The sequence below is a fragment of the Atractosteus spatula genome, chromosome 3 (assembly GCF_055471065.1).
Source record: "Atractosteus spatula isolate fAtrSpa1 chromosome 3, fAtrSpa1.hap1, whole genome shotgun sequence".
Taxonomy (NCBI): domain Eukaryota; kingdom Metazoa; phylum Chordata; class Actinopteri; order Semionotiformes; family Lepisosteidae; genus Atractosteus; species Atractosteus spatula.
The window spans coordinates 12,043,592-12,062,720 of record NC_142708.1 but is presented as its reverse complement, the minus strand read 5'-3'; the positions used below and the strand labels follow the sequence as shown (position 1 = coordinate 12,062,720).

The 19,129-nt window shown below is 33.6% G+C and overlaps 2 protein-coding genes across 4 annotated transcripts in view; one reads left to right on the top strand and one right to left on the bottom strand.

The window, feature by feature from the left end:
- ift74 (intraflagellar transport 74) overlaps positions 1 to 19,129 on the top strand; it is a 30,681-nt gene that overhangs the window by 1,261 nt on the left and 10,291 nt on the right. Inside the window, exons 2-15 of one of the 2 annotated variants that reach the window (XM_088911301.1) lie at positions 32 to 167; positions 767 to 902; positions 1,405 to 1,453; positions 1,548 to 1,646; positions 2,197 to 2,257; positions 3,293 to 3,352; positions 3,759 to 3,820; positions 12,117 to 12,255; positions 12,695 to 12,757; positions 15,136 to 15,279; positions 15,908 to 15,948; positions 16,427 to 16,506; positions 17,977 to 18,030; positions 18,260 to 18,357. In XM_088911301.1, coding sequence (XP_088767427.1) covers positions 48 to 167; positions 767 to 902; positions 1,405 to 1,453; positions 1,548 to 1,646; positions 2,197 to 2,257; positions 3,293 to 3,352; positions 3,759 to 3,820; positions 12,117 to 12,255; positions 12,695 to 12,757; positions 15,136 to 15,279; positions 15,908 to 15,948; positions 16,427 to 16,506; positions 17,977 to 18,030; positions 18,260 to 18,357 — 1,206 coding nt within the window. In that variant the 5' untranslated portion in view covers positions 32 to 47. Of the gene's footprint in view, positions 1 to 28; positions 168 to 766; positions 903 to 1,404; positions 1,454 to 1,547; positions 1,647 to 2,196; positions 2,258 to 3,292; positions 3,353 to 3,758; positions 3,821 to 12,116; positions 12,256 to 12,694; positions 12,758 to 15,135; positions 15,280 to 15,907; positions 15,949 to 16,426; positions 16,507 to 17,976; positions 18,031 to 18,259; positions 18,358 to 19,129 lie in introns of both variants that reach the window. The other variant, XM_088911300.1, reaches the window with a different exon arrangement.
- On the bottom strand, positions 5,113 to 10,963 carry LOC148837416 (leucine-rich repeat-containing protein 19-like). 2 transcript variants are annotated; one of them, XM_088911302.1, is made up of 5 exons: positions 10,799 to 10,963; positions 9,576 to 9,697; positions 8,486 to 8,999; positions 6,258 to 6,473; positions 5,113 to 5,512 (listed from the first exon to the last, which is right to left on the bottom strand). In XM_088911302.1, the coding sequence occupies exons 1-5, from the start codon at positions 10,884 to 10,886 to the stop codon at positions 5,199 to 5,201; spliced, it is 1,254 nt and encodes a 417-aa protein (XP_088767428.1). In that variant the 5' UTR covers positions 10,887 to 10,963; the 3' UTR covers positions 5,113 to 5,198. The 2 variants fall into 2 exon arrangements, with proteins under 2 accessions (XP_088767428.1, XP_088767429.1); XM_088911303.1 differs by having other exon boundaries at positions 9,576 to 9,661.

Here is a 19,129-nt window from a genome sequence, read left to right as displayed (position 1 = left end):
TCACGGTCTGTGGCCTCATCTCTTTCAGCAGGTGTTTGAAGTCAAACATGGCAACTCAGAGGCCACCTTCAGGGCGACCGATGAGTCGGGGTGGTCCAGCGCCGGGCCCTGGAAGACCACCTACTGCAGTCAGACCCCCAGCGACAGCCATCCGAGTGGGGACTGGGGTGAGAAATCAGATCTCCCCACCGCTGGTCGCAGCCATGACACCACATTGTCTCTGCAGAACATTGGCAGTGTGTTTGAAGACAACGACATTTAGTACCGGGAATGCTTACTCTTCAGCTTCAATATCGTTCATGTGTCGTGGAAAAATGTCATGGAAAATAGTGGAATGATCACACCTCAAAGTGAAAGAGAAAAAAGTCACTGTTTAAAATGAGGATGTTGTCTTTGTTTCAGATTGTAACACAAAGTTTAAAATTTAGCAAAGCTAGGTGATAATCTATTTATTGGTAATGTTAAGTGCAGTTTTCTACACTCATTTTTAATTGTTCTATAAAAGTTGACAAGCCTTGGTTTTGTAATTTGATTTGTTTTTGGTAATTAAGAAATGCACATCTGCCTCGCATAAAAATGCATAATAAAGGTCCTAATTAGGGTAGGTCACATAGGTAACAGAGTAGGTATTAGACTTATCTGGACAATTACACTTGGCCGTTTAGTAAGTAGTTAGGTGATGCTCTTGTTGGTAGGGACGCAGCTGTGCACGGTGTTTTTATGCAGTATAATGCATCCTTAAGTGAACTTCATGAACATGTTACAGGTGCCCCCTGGAACTGGACGCCCAGGGACCCGTGGAGGCCCTATAGTAAACCCAGGCTTGCTTTCTGCTCCTATCAAAGTAGCAGACCGGCCAGTCACCCAGCAAGGCCTGAGTGGCATGAAGACTGGGATGAAAGGTATCTTCTTATCCTTTGCTGGCCGGCTAGTAACTTTAAAAAAATCACAACTCTGACGAATACAAAAAGGTTTTGATTTCTTCTTCATTTAAAAACTTGGGATGAAGTGTTTGATACCCTTTATTTTGATATTACCTTCATATCATGTCAGCAACAAGAACACTGATATATTAAGCAGAAGGCTGATTCCCCAGCATTCTTTACAACTGCCCTTTGTAAACTGATGTCCACAGATTAAGTTGAGTTAAATGTCTTTCTGCTTGATACAACTGTTGTTCTACATAGCTGACATATCCTGGTGTATTTCCTTCCAGGTGTAACAGATAAACCTTGAATGTATAACTGTAGTACATCACATTGAAAATCTATCCCCAAGTCCAAGTTTCTGTACTGCATTTGTATATTTGATCAAATACAAAGGCTTTAAATACACTGTGCAGTCCGGACTGAATGTGTTGCTGATTTAAAAATGTGTAATTTTTAAAATGTTTTTCATTTTTAGGACCACAGAGGCAAATCTTAGACAAATCATATTATCTTGGACTTCTCAGGTATACAAAAACGGAGTGCTATTACATTTAATAAATAATGTTCCTTCACAAAAAATGCTTGGAAAATGATTTGTTTTATTTTGTGTCCTGACAGGAGTAAAATAAATGAACTTACAACTGAGACTGGTAAACTGCAAAAGGAAATAGACACTTTCAATCAGGAGAATTCTGTCTATCTGTCATATGAAAAAAGGTATGTACCACAGAGTGTAATCTGGATCCTCTTAAAACACAGATCAAGGTTTTTTTATTTCAAAGCATTAGACACACTGATGTTTGTGGTTGGCATTTCCCTAACTCTCTGATTAGTTCCTTTGATTAATCATTATTATCACTACACTGTGCATGTTGACTCTTCTTTTAATTTTTCTGCTTCAAACTCAGACTCTGTTCTTAAAGCAAACAACTTTCCACTACTTTCTCTTGTGCATTGTTATCAGTGGGAAACCTCTTAATTTAATTATTTCAAAATGAAGTGTTTTTTGTAAAACATTGCCAAGTTCATCATGTTATAAGCAACATGAATTCAGCAGTTTCAAATATTTTTAATGTCTGTTAATCTCAAAGAGTAAGGGATGATGAGAGAACAAGTAAGAGTATTTTCTTTTCCAAAATATCTCATTTACTTTTGCTGAGTGTACCTTTAAACCCTATGGGACATCCATTAGTTTGTGTAAGAGAGCATATTCAATTCTTGTGAAATATTGAATCGAAATCACTAATTATTGAAACTTTCTTTACAGAGCTGAAGCTCTTGCCTCTGAAATTAAGGATATGCAAGGACAACTGGCAGATTATAACATGGTAACTGCTGGTTACAATGATTTTTGTCATCTTAGCTTTTCCTTAAACCAGAATAATTTTTATCATTTGTCTTTTTACTTCGCCAATCTCTATGTGATCGTGATACATAGTCAGTCCGTGATTTTCTTTAGTCCAGATTCCCGAAATTATACCATTCCAATCTTATTGTGAGATCACTCAGATTGGCCACTCACTCAGGCCATACAAGAAAAGAAAATAAAAGGATTGAAAATGAAAATGCCCTTACAGCTTCTTTGAGTGCTAATATCTAATTAACCTCAGGGTATTTCTTGAAAGAAGGTAAGGTATCATCTTTGACTTCCTCAAACCTTAGTGTACAAATGCCTCCTTTTTCAGTTTTAAATGCACTCCCCCTTAGTCTCTCTTTGTGTTTTCTGGTTTGTGTTTCACTTAAGAAGGCCATTGATTTGGCTTATTCAGGTACATTGAGGATTTTCTACACCTGCATCAAGTATCTGTTTATGTGCTACACGCTCAGTTGCTAATATGTTAAGTAGTTTCTGGAGATAATTCTATGCATTTCAAAAAAGTGTTTACAATTTAATGATGGTTTAGAAAGTGACTACATTCGAACAATTTATGCTTCTTCAGAATTAGCATGATTACACATTAGTGAGGACAGCAATATTGCAGTTTTCTGGTCAGGATATTTTATATTAATTCTCAGGGTTGCGTATGTGTGTTGTAATGTGTTAATGTATATATTATAATAGTAAACTAATTTTCATATAATAGTAAACTAGTATCAGTGCTCTCTACTTATCAGTGCTGCTCTTCTTTCACTAGAAACTAAGTTAATATAATTACATGTAATGTAAACTTTACATTGAGTAACTGAATTATCAATATTTTTGAAAAAAAACAATCTTTATCATATATATAAATCTCTATATATTGTGGAATCATGAAAAACAATCTGTTATTATGTTTTTCTGTTTTTACACTAACAAGGTTGTAGCTTCAAGCAACATTATCATAATTGATTAATTGTTTTGTATTTCTGTTAACTTTTAGCTTGTGGACAAACTAAACACCAACACTGAGATGGATGAAGTGATAAATGACTTTAATATGGTATGTAAATGCAATTTGCATAGTAACCTTGTAATTTGTTGGAAGTGCCATCCAAAGATCCCATATTGCCGTTTATAAAAGTAGGAGTATCAATCCCACTGTCCTTCCTAAATTTCACAATGAACTTGCACAATCTGGCATCCCTAAGGTCCCCCTTTGATTCAGTTGCTGAAGAAATTTCTGTACGTGATATGCTGTGTAGTAGGACTCCAGAAACAGTGGTGTCAAGCACTTCGTAAATACTAGGAATCTGTAAAATTAATAAAAGTCTACGAACTGTTGACATAAAACTGAGGCAAGAAAATAACCAGGTTTATTTAACATTCCAGTACATATTTTAAACAAGCATAAATATATAAATGCATAAAATAGAAAACTCATTTTAACTCAAATTATTTTTTTACAGCTTAGAGGACAAAATGATCGAGAAGCCCAAAGTATTGATGTCATCTTCACAGAGAGACGTGAGTAAGTATTGTATATATACTATATATACTAAAATATAACTGTAAAGCATATTTTTAGACTGTTGGTACAAGGTTTCACTTTATCATTTTAATATTGTGCCTGCCTTTCAAGCAGTAGAGTAATATAGGAAGTAATTATTCTTTATGTGGTTTCTCTTGCATGTAAGTCAAGTTTGTAACATCTAATGTAATTACTGCAAAAAAATAAAAATGACCTGTGCTCTTGTCCACTCATATTTAGCTTGTGACTTTGGACAGACCAGTGACATTCACCACTCTAACTAGATTATATGAAGATATATATTTAAGCAAGTATGATGGAGCAGAATTTTTAGATCACCTAATTTTAGCCAACATGTTTTAATCCATGGCTTGAGCTACTCAAGATACAGATGCCCTGGATATTTAGCTCTGTTGAAAACTAATGCAGTTTGCTTGTATATTAAGCTGACATGTGAGGAACAGCTGTTCTGCTGCCTTTGCTGTTGAAAGTAAAAGGGAATGCTTTGGGAATTAGATACTTCTCATTAAATTGTATTGTTAAACATATATTTTAAGAATCTCTTAATTTATTAACTAGAATAAAAGATGTGATCATTTTGTTGTTTAAAGGTACAGGCTGACAAAATTGAGTTGAAATATTTAGTAAATTTAATTTGTAAATTTCACATTAAAAAATAAAAATAGTTCCCTGATTTAACTACAAACTTCCCTGACAGAGAAACATGTACATACTTTATACATTAAATTAACATTGATAAAAATATCAGCCATCAACATGTTAATTTAAAAAAAATTGAATAAAATAACTTTAAACCTTTCCCATTTGTAGGGTAAGAGGCATGTCAAAAGTCAGTACAGGATACTCAATATCAAAATGACATTGTGCACAAAAGCAGTAGTAAAAACTGTAAACTGAACAATAATTCTGTATTTAATATTATTACTTTTTTTACACCATTTGCTACTTGCTTAGGCCATCAACTAATGGTATTCACTTCCGAATGTGAATACTATAAAGCATTTTTTAAAACTTTATTTTGAAAGTATCATAAACAGCCGAACAGTTATTATTTTGTTAAAGCAGAAACCAACAGTAGACAAGCTTCATTACTTATAAATGATTCCCTTAAAAGCAATGGATTATGTCCTTGAAACCAGAATTAACAGATAATCTACATAAAGGCAATTGCTTAGATCTATTTGAAGGTTGCATTTATAAAAATTCTGCAGCAGCAGATAATATACTTTCATATAATGCATTACCAATATAAGCAAAATAACTGTTGCTGTCTTACATAAATGCATGTGTCATTGGATTTAATTGATTTATGACTTTAGAAATATTTCTCAGACCACCTTATTTAATTAAATGTCATTCATGTGTTTGCACTTTCTTCAAAATCAGCTGTTTCTATATACCCATCCTCAATGAATCCATCTTCGTCATCAGCTGCAGTTTTTGAGTCTTGTGTATTGGTGGTTGGCTGTGCTGTGTCCATGCCGAAATGAGAATAGTGACTTGTGTTGAAGAGCTCTGGGTCTTCCTCCCGCAGTCTGTGGTGCCGGTAGTTGAAGAATAGTTTGTACCATGAGGGAGACTTCACAGCACACACTATGACCACTGACGTGCTCAGAGCTATTAACACCACACCCAGGAGAAAGTGCCAGCTGTTTCCAACAGGTGGATGGTCTGTCCCCATATGGAAGAAGCAAGAAAAAAACCTTTTATTTCTATATACCACACACTGCTACTGACCTATGAATCACTAACCCAACAATGAGTTTGCGTTAGTGCTCAGATAAATTGAAAATATGTTCTCTTATGAGCAAAATTGATCATATTAAAAATCCGAAAACAATAAATGAAGTAAGCTTGAACAATCTAACTGACATTTAGGTATACGGTTTGTGACAATAAACTGATGTACTCTTTTTTTACATCAAAAACCTTTTACACTAGTGTGTATGCTTTTCAGTATAGATTTAAGTAATACAAACAAATGCAAATACTCAAAAACTCAAGCTACAATGGGGTGTAACAGTTTTGCCACTTCTTCTAGCTAATATTTCCAGCTAATGGTTGCAGAGGTCTGTGGAGCATTGTAAAATCATAACTTTAAGAAGGAAACACCACTCTACCAATTCCTAAAAACAGGACATTGTTTTCAGCAACAGTGTCATTCAAACATTATGTAGAAGCAACAGAATTTCTCTGGGAACCATTTAGAGTGGAAACTGGTGAAAGCTGTGAGTCTTTATTTCTTTAAAGGTTAGCCCTAGAAAAGCAAGGTAGATAAGCCAAATGGTGTTGTCTTGTTTATAACAAGTCTTACGAATTTTGGTGGGCTGTAGTAGCCTCTCAAATAGTTTTGAAACTTGTTATAGGTTTATGACTTGAGATTTTAAAGTGATGTGTTATCTTAAGGGTACAGTACCTGATGGTTTCTTGTTGCTCCCAGTGGTGGCATATAACGAAGACAAAGGTGATGGGTGCACACTGGTGCTTGATCTGAGCGGGGTGTTTGGGAATGGAGTTGTTTTTATTTCACTGGACTTGTTGACTGAACACAAAGTGTTGTTCTCCAGGAGAATTCCAATTCTCATTCCTGCAAATTCTTTTGGGTTTACACATGTGGTTGAGATCAGGTTTTCTGAAATAAGAAAAGAACAGAGGAAGAACCATTACTTTATACACCACAGTGGTAGTTTTGAACATAATCAAACCCACTGTTGAGGGAGATGCCTTTACCCTTCATCTTAATTAGTATCTGATCGAACTGTTTCTGATCATTTGGCTTCACCAAAGGGTCTAACAATCATCCATGCATCTTTATAAACAGATCTTGTCTCAGAGGTTTTGTACAAATGCTAGATAGACCATAATTTTGTACACACAGGCATTCTTTGTGGTGGAATTTAAACTTTAAACTGTGCATATGATCTGTAATTATTCAAATAAACAGCTCAAATTAATTGAAATCAAGATGTCAAAATGAGTTTAAGCTTAATATGGTAATTATTTATTGATTTCAAATTTAAGTATACTGTCAAAAGTTATAAAAGATCAGTATTAAGTGCTGTTAGATGAATGTTTGAAGTGATGCAAAATGAATAGAGAGAATATTGTATTCGATATGATGTTCCATATAGATTATTTTAAAGTAGGCTTTGTCCATGTTCTTCATTAGAGCAAATGCAAATAAGTTCCCATAATTTCCTGATTTTGTGTTTGATTATTCTTATATTGTTATAATGATGTTTGTGACTTGCAGCAGATAGGCTTTTTAGAAAAGGTTAGTAAAGATTCATTATGGAACCATGAACAGACTTAAAGACTTAGATTTTCTGATAGAATTCTGTTTGATTTGGTAATGCTCATTTCTGAAAAAAAGTATTGAATTATTTTAGGAAAGAATGTTGTTAGCAATATTGCCAGTAGGTGGTGTCTGTTCATCACTACCACACTATTAGGAATTGATGCTGCCCTTTGGAGTGCACTATGCTCTTTGCGACAGTGGACTTGCAAGCTTGCATTAGCAGGTGTGATGAATGTTTTGTACACTGCAAACAGACTAATGTTCTACTCTGTGGAGTTCCTTGCTGACTGTTTTCGATGAAACAGGCTCTTTTCACTGCAGGTTAGAATTTGTAGTCAATTGATGTGCAGTTGCTCACTTTTTCTTGTTCTTTGACTTAGTACTCACATCACCATGCTGATGATGTCTTTCCCTCAGAGTTCCATGCTGATGTTACCTTAGACACTGTTGCTCTTGAAGCTGTCTTGATCACTGACTTTGCTGCCAAATACACCCCAATAATCACTCCTCTTTCACAGTCACTCTTGCTTCGATGTATTGCCTATAATCATGCATTCTTGCATGATTATAGTCAATCAAGCCTGTCTAACAATTTTGTATATGACTCAAAGCATGCTTCATGTTGAGCAGCAGCCACATCATTCTGGGGAATATGGTTCAAACAAAGATCTCCATTTTGTCTGATCTAATGCCTTCTTACAATAGTAATACTGGTATACTGGTTATACATTGACCTTTATACATTGTTTGGCCTCCTACCTGTACCATTATGAATTCCCGTTTTCATTTCATTACAGTTATCGTCTATCAGGCAAAAAACACGTCTGCATTTAAAACCACCTGGCATTCTAATATTTTTATCTAAGGAATGTATTTTCTTACTCAAACATGAACCACCAAAATATACGTAACATAATTTCTATGTGGTAAATTAGAGTCTGGTGCATTTGATTGGTACAGCACCTTTTCTACTACCACCCTTAAGCTGCAAACATAATGTAAAATTGGGGTTTTCAAGGGGTATATTTAAGTGAAGATCACTTAAGATGAAAACCTATGCTAATTAAAATGAAATGTGACATCTCAGTCCGTTTAATTCATATTATTTTTTTAAATTGTTACATTGCATTTCAATGCTTTATAGATTAACTATCACTACAAAATAAGCAAGAAGTTGTAACAAGTAATGGTTGTAGATATAAATTATAAAAAATAAATAATGTAACCAAAATATTAATATTATTTAAGTACACAATTTATTTCCTTTTCATTATTAATGTAGTAAATTTAATTGGTTCACAAAAAGGGCAGAAAAGCAGCAGATCAGAATCAAGTTAGACTCTTACCTATCTTGACAGTGTGTTTTTTTAGCTGTCTCAGTTGCCCTATGAGTTTGCAAGTGCAGTTCCAGGGATTATCCTCCAGATTGACAGTGGCTTGTTGTAGAGTTGTGAATGTGCCTTCTTCAAGAGACTCAAGTCTGTTGCCTTGTAGGGACAAAATCTTTAGGCTCGTTAAATTGGCAAAAACCTCTGCCTTCAGAGACCTTAACTGATTATGGCAAAGGTATAATTCTTGTAATTTGTCCAGGCCAGTAAAAGCTTTTGGTTCAATTCTACTGATGCTGTTGTAAGCAATATTGAGGATCTTTAACTCAGAAAGGCTGTCAAATACGTGGCCAGGCAAAGCTGATATATTATTATTGTTGAGATACAGTTCTGTTAATTTTGAATATTTTTTCAGAGTTTCAATGTCTTGTATCTTTATGACAATGTTATTATAGCTCACATTTAGCTTTGTAATATTCCAGAAATCCTTGTCAGGAATGGATGTAAGTGTTCCATTGCTAGAGTCATCTTTCTGTAAAATAAAGAAAAAATATTTGGAGTGTATCATTAAAGCTTTTTATATTATTTTCTTGTTATTCTTGAAAATTATATACAGTATGTGTAATTCTGGAATTGTTAAAAGTGGTAAATTATGAATTCACTGTATAATAGCAAAAACTGGTACTAGGGATCAGATATATTTGTATCTTATGTAAAAAATACTTGAAGTTGCTTAGACATGTTTAAATTATTTACTGCAGGATCTTGTATTATTTTGTTTCTCAATAAATTCCGCTGTACTGTGTCTTTTAATGTTTTTGGCACTTCATATCTGAAAAGCATTTATCAGATAGTAAATCAAATTGTTTCATTTGTGTCTTGCCAGACTAGTAAATTAGATTATTCAGATTTTACTGAAAATTGCAGAGAATACATTTTAGTTTGTGGACTTTCTTAATCAAAAACACTGAAAATACAATAGCTTCTGATACATATGGTATGTTTACAGTAATATGCACCACAATGTGGTTAAGCATTAATATGACAATGGATTAATAATCTCCAGTTTATCTGAAAAACAGTTAGTTAAGTACACCCTGCAACTTACGATTCCAACAGCAGATCCAAAAGTCCCAAACATATATCCCATCAATGCAAACAGCAGGTAGGCGGCAGCCATAGTTGTTCCTTTTGCTGAAATATGTAGTCTTAATTTTATTTCTTTTACAGCTGCAGCAGAGTAATATAAAATAACAAATTATAATTATCCAATAAAAATCTTTCTCTTTTATGCCTACAAAATGGTAGATGTCCAGTGTGTTAAAAGTGTTTTGCGCTTTGTGTATTTCCAGCATTTACCAACCACATTATGACGTATTTATCAAGGACGTATGTACTCTGAAAGGATCGCTTCTTTCTCTAAGTCTCTAAACACCTTTCCTGTTGCTTGTTATCTTCCAACATGTCTGTGCATACTCCTTATTCTGTGGTTAAGCATTGTCAGCAACAACAGTAAATATACACATGACATGAGTTGGCTGGTGTGAAGCTCACAGTTTTAACTGCTTGCAAAACACTGCTGGAGTTTAAAGTCTAGAGAAAATTATGTGAAGGCCTTACTTTTTACAAAGAACAAACAGATCAACAAATTTTGTACAATACAATGTTGTTGACTCAGCCAGTAATAATACATAATACTTATGTTCATGAATAGTTATTATGTGCTTTGTAGAATTATTTCCTTTCTATTAACAAAATAAATATAACCTAGTAGTTTTCTGGATTAAATTCAGTTGATCATAGGCATTAATTTTTATATTGTTAAATTTGAATTTAAAATTTATCATCAGAATGTTCCTTCTTTTAAATACTGTAAGTCCTAAGATTAATGATATTTCACCAGTCTTCTTGTTGATTTTATTATTTTAGGTAGGATAAGGTATTTAAAGAAGGATAAACATTATTACCTTAATTTAGCAGGACTGACCACCATATAAATGGTGGAAACCCAAAATACAGTTTTCCATTAAACTAAAGAGGCCTTTATTAGTATTTTTCTCCATAAGCCTAATTAAGTAACTATAATTCTCACACATCTTAACATTCCATAACAGAAAAAAGCTAGTATGAGAAACTATCCCAGCAACCAATTGTAATAAATGTAATGCATGAACTTCTTCCGCTAAAAATGTGCAGTCTAAAGTTAAGAATAAAAATATTAAAAATTCAGATCTTCTGGCATTTCAAAATAAAGTAATTCCTTTTATTATTGAGTTTGATTTGATAGATGTGCCTATGATTTAAAGAGCATTTCTTCTTTAAATTACATACCTGGAAATAAATAAAGATGAAGGATCTTAGTTGTTATTGTAATTCTCCATGGAAGTCTCAAATGCTCAAGCTCTGAAAGTGACTGCATAGAGACCTTTGAACTAGATAATAAAAGTTTTTTTAAATGGTAGCTAAAGATTGACTACTGTTTTTCTAGGTGTCACATATGAGTAAGTTTCATCAAGCTATTGCTCTCATTTGAGTTTTCAAAGAAGCCTATTTGAAATGGGCTTTTGACCTATTGTAAAATCATGTTAAGTGTTGTTTTATCATTTAAAATATATTAATGTGGAGAATGCATATGGAAATTTTTGTTCGATACACAGTATTCAATTGGAGGAAATTACAGTGCTATGTTTCTGTCGTTGATGCGTAAAAATATATATCCTGTAAACACAAAAGAAAAAGAAAATGAAAAGCATGTTGAAATAGAAAATGTGCAGTGTCTTGTGATCTATTGCTGTTAGTACATGATGTATGGTTTTGTATAATTTGATAAGTGTCATATATTTTTTATTTGTTTGACTCAGGCATAGAAGTTAGCTATTATTAAAAATTAACATCTACTGTATGTACTGTATTCCCCATTTTACCCATGTTCTTTTAGGTTAGTATGATAGTATAGTATTAGTGTTGGGTGTGCAGTTGTTAGCAGTATTGCTTCGCAGTGCTGAGGCCCTGTGCTCAATTCTGGAACTGGGGTGCATTCTGCGGGGAGTTTATTATGTTCTCCCCTGGAAGAGTAATTAGCTTCTTGGATAAATACCCCTATGTGTGTGTATGAGTGTGTGCGTGTCTGTGTGTGCCCTGTAATGGACTGGCATCCCGTCCAGGGTGTCTCTGCCTTGCGGACTGTGCTTGTAGGGATAGGCTCCAGCTCCCCCACAACCCTGAAGCAGATGAAAATGGATCAATAGAAGGATTACAGTTTCAACATTAGTGTTATAAATAATAAGAAAAATATTAATGTTCTAGCCAATGAGTATAAACACATGTCTGCAGAAATACTGACATTTTTTCATCAGTATTGACTTATCTTTTTAAACACATTAGCTTAGATTATTACATTCTTATGTACGTTTTGCACCGGGGGAAAATGATAGAAGATTGGAAGCTAATGAATGAAACTTGGTGCTATGCTATTGCTTTGGGCATAACAGTGTTCAGACTATGAACCCAGATCTTATTTAGCACTTTAAGTACGAGTCTGACTACTAAGTACAATTATTACTGATTAATCTGTACAGTCTTTATACAATGTTTCTTTTTAAGGTATTCTCTTTAAAAAAATAACCCACTGTCTCCGTTGTCATTTCAGAAAGGAAGAGATGATACAAGCTGTGGAAGAGGAAATTGAACGGGAGAAGCAAACTGCTGACAATATCATTAAAAAAATGTCTCTAGAGAAGCAAACCAAGTATGCAGAAATGAAAACTAGCAACGAGGAGCTGCTGCAGGTCTGCAATAAGTAATTGAGTAAAGTAAAAAAAAAGAGCTGTTATTACAGTTTGTTAATTTGTTAAAATGTTTACTTGAACTGAAATTTCAGTTCAAACCTTGAATTTCAGTTCAAGTTAAAACCTGACCTTTCCACTTTTATTTCTAAAACTATTAGTGTAACTTTACATACTGAAATATATGTCATAAGTGGTTAGGTGCATTAATTAACTTTATGAAATGATTAAGCATTTTCAATTGTATACAGTACAATGGTTCACTGTCACAAAATAATTATTTTATTAATACTTTAATCAATTGATTTTTTGTTAAGATAGCAGTTATTAGTGTTTATATCCTTCCTGATTCTACTGAGAAGCTTTAATGTGTTTTTTATATGTCTAAATAAATTTTGAATGTAACATAATATTTCTAAATGCTTTACCATTTACTGTACAGGAACTAGATGCCCTTCAGCAGGAACTTGATGCACTCATTACAAGGAAGGAGACATTGGAGGCAGTGAGTTTAATGTTTCCTTAAGGGTTAATTTGCAGAACTGTCCTTCTAATAAGCTGAACTGCTTTCTGATTTGTTGAGAGAAAATTACAAATCTAAATCTTCTAAAAAGAAAAGGAAAAACTATGGAATATCATGACTTGTAGTGAACTCGTCTTCACTTTATGCTAGCTAGCAAGGCTACATACAGTACCCTCAGTTGGATCCTTATCTTAGCCAGTAGCAGTATGGGGTACTGGCCAAGAGTGGAACGTTTGGGTAAAAACCCAGGTGGAGTAAAGCACCCTTGAGTAAAGTACTTAACACACATTATTTCACAGTATATTTCAGCTGCAGAAATGGGTACAAATGCAAGTCACTGTGTATAAAGTCCAGTACTAATAAGGAATAATTAATAATGCTGATATCTGATGATTGTCAAGTGTTTGAGGGTGTAACCCTGAAATATTTTAGAGTTGCTTAAAAGATGCAAAGGCTAAGGACTTTCAAAATTGATTCAGTGAAAACTTGTAAATACATTTTTCTTTAATACATTTATTTAATTAATCATTGTAATTGGGTGACCCAATAGTGATCAGAGTCCTTGAGCTGCTCACATTGGTTTGATGTTATAATACAGTTCACAGAAATATGAAGACCCATTGTCACAGGCTTGCCAAAGTTAAAGAGTTACAGTAAGGCACTAGTCTTACAGCAGAAATGTGGCATAATCTGAACCTTTCCATGAAGTTCAGAGGCCATATATGATTATTTTTAAGAAAAGATCACTTCTTTTAATTTTTTGTTACATGTAGTGACATATGACAAAGTTTAATTTGATTCACAAGTGGATTTTTGTTCAATATTTTGGTTTGTCCTTTTTTGAGAGAATTAATGTTCAGTACATATTAAAATAAAAGCAGTACTGCTCAAGGATAAAGGGGGTAAATGTAGCTGAGAATTTGAATTGAAGGCTATAAGGAGCATTTCTGCAAATTTCAGTCGTCATATACAGCACAGTATTGGTAGTAAGATCAGCTATTCTTAGTGATTCTAATGATCCTTTCCAACACCTTTCTATTAATTTTTCTTGTCTCAATAACACTAGAGTCTTTTTCACATTCACATGGTCAGAATTGTTTACAGTCCCAGATAACGTTAAGAATTCAGTCACATGTTAGCAATTAAATCAGATATTTCCAAGTTAAAGAGATTACTTAGTAACTTTACTCTCCTAAGAACCAATCAGAAGGACACAGATTAGCACCTGTGCTGGTGCACCAGTATACAGTATCACCACCATATAATTCTTATTTATTTTTGTTAATGGTTAAAAGCCACCCTAATAAACTGAACAAATGTAGTCAATTCACAATGTGTCTTAATGTAATACAAAGTAAATTGTGTGTTCATCAATAGTGGTGTAAAATATCTTTCCCCACATATGATGCCCTACCTACATTTCTCTTCAGATATGGATTAGTTTATGAAAAGCAGAACAAGTCTTTCACTTCTGTATTCTACAGTAAAATGTGACTGTTCATTATCTGATTGAAAGTAGCAAGGGAGCTTTTGCTAATAGTCTTTAGTAGCTAAAATAAAATGTGGAACCCATGTGGGTTCAGACTTGTAGAAATAACAGACATTCCATGTTAAATCATTTTGACACCAAATCTTTTTGAAAGCATCCGTGCATCTAAAAATTAGAATTTTTCAGTAGTAGAAGAAGGAAAAAAAACCCAGACGATCATATTAATTAACCTCCATTTTTTCATACTACCTTCTTTTGGCAGAAATATGAAAACCTTTCACATGATTCTACATTGCCTCACATTAAATGCTTTTGAGCTTTTAACAACATGGTTTTCAGTGAACAAAGTTAAAATATAAAAGGTCAAGTTCATAAATCATGCTATATGTCACCCACATCTTAGGAAAAAGTTAACTTATAATGTTACAAACTAAACTTCAGACATCCGGTTGGCACATAATGAAGTTGAAATTTGGAAAAGTTTTTTATGCAAATTATTATTTTTAGTAGTTTTCTTATTAGAGAAAAAAGTACAAACTTAGGGTGGTTGTAAATGTTTTCTTCTTATGCCCTATAGTGTAATGTGTAGTTTGTTCATTTACAGAACCATATGAATAGAAGAACTTTACATATGAGAGGAGGCCATGTGGCCCAACTAGTCAGTTTAGTAGTCAGCAGCTAAATGAACAAAGAATCACATCAATTTGTTTTTAGAAGAGCACTAGTGCAGAGAATTCAACAAACATATCTGTAGAAATTATTATGTATATAACAAGAAAGTGAAAAAAAATTGAAATTACATTTTTATATTTGTATGCTGTATGAAAGCACAAACTGACCCGTAATAAGCTCCTCAGTTCTGTGCCCACAGGATATAGCAAACTCCCAGGTGAAGCAGGAGGCGGTCTTGCTGTATGAGAAGTTGCACGAGTTGGAAATGCGCAGAGATGTAATGATTGCAGAGGACAAGAGCCTGGGTTCTCCTCAAGAGGAGAGGGAGCGGCTGCTAAAGCAGGTAAACAGCACACTACAAATTCACTCCCTGACCCTGCTGCGGCCTAGGGCTGCCTTCGGTATTCAGTAGCGCACTGAAGCACTTCGAGCAACATGGACAACAATCTGCTTTTCTTTTACAGAACACAGAGATTTAATAATAATGGTACAGGGAATTGAATAAAGAAACCATTTTTCAATTTTGTGATTTACGGGTTTGATTTGACAGCTGTTCGGTCAGTATTTCAAACCATAACAGGAAAGCCAAGTGTTTTCTTATCCCCTTTAAGGATTATAGTTAGATCATTATTTTATATATCCATTTACATTTTTTATATCTGGGAAGAAAATGTCAATATCCAGTCCTACATGTGTAGATCGTGTGATCTTCTGAAAATAAATAAAGAGGAGTTAACTAGTCATGTTAAAAGTGAGGTAATAATAAATTGCTGTTACTGTAATTATCTTTATCTAAATATGAATTAATAATTATTTAAAATGTAACCATTTAGCCCAGGGACTAGAAAAATCAACTTTCTATTGGTAAGTGAGAAGTAATATTTACTCTGTAAATTATTATTATTTTGCAGCTTAAAAACACTTTTTTTTGTTTCTTTTTTCTTTCCTGTTTAACTTTTTTTTTCACCCAGGTTAAAGAAGATAACCAAGAAATAGCAAGCATGGAAAGACAGTAAGAATACATTTTATTTAATATGATTCATGACATAACATGGGAAGAGTTTTGTTGAATATTTACTGTACTTTTTCAGCTTGAGCTCATTTTATGTGCTTTCTTTTCTTCTGTTTGCCACTGTCTAAAAACTCAATAAAGACTGGCTAAAAAGTGTATTAGTCCAACATGCAAAGTTACTGTATCACTTATTGCATCCTTATTTTAAATTATGGTGCTGACTACTTGGTCTTTAAACATGGCATAGTTCATAAGATTGTGGACGTTAACTGGTTAAATTCCATGTTGGGTTTGCACAGTCCATTGTGAAAGAAGTGTATGGATGTAAAGCAGCTCAGGAGCTTTTTGGAATAAAAAACACTATACAAATGCAAGGAATAAATAAATTCTGTTTCTTAGGTAATTTGATTTAAAAGGGTATAATATGCATAGAAGTGGTATGCTGTACAAATCTTGCTGTTTTACGTGTTTACTTTAGGCTAACTGAAATACGAGAGAAAATGAGTCAAGTAAATGAAGATATGCGACAAATTGAAAATGATATGGAAGAACATCAAGGTACAGTAAGAAATCTTGGAGCAGAATTCCTTAAACATTTTGATGTCTAATGATTTATATGATGACACATATCCTTTAGGAAGGAAAGTCAGAGGGTGGCTCACAGCCAAAGGCAGACCAGTATGTTCCGATCTTATCAGCGCAATAATATTTTGGGCAGGGGATTGACAATATTTTTTTAAGACGTTTGTCTAAGAATGGATTATAAATCCACACTCCAGATATTATTCTGGATGCTATCCAAGGACTGCAGCATAAATATTTTAAAGCATTCTGTGGTATCAAAGTTTTTCTTCTGAGAAAAAGTCAGGTTTGCAATTATGATGTCATCAGTGGGAATTATGAATATATACTTATATAATGTTAAATCAGCTATTTCGTTCAACATTTAGATTTATTAATTCATATTTACCTCATTTAAACTGCAGGCAGAAATGAGCTGTGGGTGTTTGATGGGACACTTGATATATGCTCTTCATCTTCTTGGCATTTTGACTCAGAGGACAGTGTATTTTGCTGAGAATCCTCTGGCTACTGTATATGACTTTCAGTAAGATGTATTGTTTCTAAATTTAGCTGAAATTTCTGTAGTTTATTGCTGACTACAGACAAAGGTCTTTACCACAAATTTTGTTTCTGGTTTCTGGTTTGAGCAGTTTCAGGTTAGAAAATTAAGTTAGGTGTTTTTCCTTTCTGTGCTGTCCTATTTCCTTATATTACATGTCTTTATTTCTTCCTGTTTCTTTTCATCTCTATCATTCATTTGTGTGTTTTGTCATACACATTTAGAAGGTAAGAACATCATTCTTTTGTTTTTGTAAGAGTCTAAACATATGGATAAAGCACTTTTACCTTTGTGGAAGATTAATTTAATTGTTTGGAAAGTAAATTGTATTTCAAGAGGTTCCATAGCTGATTTAAATTAATTTGCTACAATAGACTGCAATTAATGAGAAGAACAAGCAGTGGTTAACTTGAAGATTATGATTTGTAGTGATCACCCAATTGTTATTGTTTTTTTAACAACTGCATTTGTATTACTTTTACTGTTATTGGGTGTAATGTTAAATTAATGAAATGGTTAAATAATTAAAAAAACAACTTATTATGCTTTGAGTCAGTGGAATTGCTGTAAAAAAGAGACATTCAAAGCAGAGGGAGGAGTGATTTTCATTGAAAAATGACATTAGACTGCAGAATTGAAGTGAACACCGGCCAGAGTTTGGCATCTAAAGAGCCAAACGTTAATAATATAGAGTATGAGCACTTCTTCTTTTTTACACAAAAGCAAAATTCAGTCCATAAAGCGTTAAGTGAATTTAATACCAGTATTTAAGTGTATTTGTGTATTGAAAAAATGCTTTTCTGACCAGTAATTGCTGATAGTCGATTGTTAGGACTTTTTATGTGGACTTTTGGTACTCTTTTATGGTTTGCGTTTAGTTACTCTTATGATTTATTACTTTGCAGGTGAACGAAACCAGAAGTACAAGGAACTTAAGAAAAGAGAGGAAAACATGGACAGTGAGTAGGACAATTCATATAGTATGCAGTAGACACAAGATCAAGTTTCAATTGACCTTGTTTCATTTCAAGGAACTGAAAAGTTAACATCCTGAACATATGGTTTTTCAAGAGGAATCACTGAAAGATTCCCAAATGACTGTTTTTGAAATATTGAAGTATTGTTTTTTTAGTTGGTAGTCACTGCTTTTGTCATAATAATATAACTGAACTCTATTGGAAACTCTAGGTTTTTTGGAGACATTTGATGAGACTAAAGCACAGGAAGTGGAACGCAAGCAGCAAGTGGAAGCCATTATTGTTGCTCTGCTGGAACACACGAGCAGGGTAAGAATATTATTGTATGTCGAAGGTCCCTGACCTCTTTATCTCCAAACCTCATCAAGCAAATCATCAAGCAGCATTTTAAACAATAGGGATATCCAACTCCTGCTTTATTTTTTCAGTATTGTTTTTCAAATTCTAAAACATCACCAAACTGAAAAAATGATATTTGGAAAAGTCTGCATGATATTGTTTAATTTTAATACTCCCAGCTATGGAATTCTTAGTTTTCTAAAGCATATGGAAGAGAGATGTTGTGGTATAAACGGTATAAATTAATTGTCACTTATTCCAAGAGAATGATGAATGTCTCCATCTTTATCTATTCTTATAGAGACTTTGATTTTTAAATTGAAAATACTCCAAATTCAAAAATCCAGCATTATATCATTTATAATTATTTATATTCCTAAATATTCATTTATTAAAGCTTGAACAATGACAAGAAGGCAAAAACCAAAAATTTCTTGAAGATCCAGGGAATGATTATCATGTACTTACTATAGTGAATGACAAATGTGTTTGTGCACTTTGCTATGTCTAAAAGGGTTTTAAATGACAGTTTTAAATGGATACAGATCACATTGGTTGGAGCAGAATGTTTAACATTCAGATCAAATGAAAACAGCTTGGCAAGAAATTGAAGACCAAGACCAATAAAGTAGTTTTCTTACTAATGCTTCCTGCATCAAGCAAAGGTGCACTATTGCTAAAATTCATGCAGAATCTGGACGACGCTTCACAGGTTTAAAGAACTGCAGCTAGTTCCCACCTT

Bases quoted from the DNA above. Each gene is read 5' to 3' on its own strand.
- LOC148837416 (XM_088911302.1), bottom strand. From the start codon at position 10,886: ATGCAGTCACTTTCAGAGCTTGAGCATTTGAGACTTCCATGGAGAATT. The intron at 6,474-8,485 runs GTAAGAGTCTAA...TTCTTATTTCAG, and splicing joins AAAACACACTGTCAAGATAG to AAAACCTGATCTCAACCACA. The intron at 5,513-6,257 runs GTACTGTACCCT...ATATGGGGACAG, and splicing joins GAGCAACAAGAAACCATCAG to ACCATCCACCTGTTGGAAAC.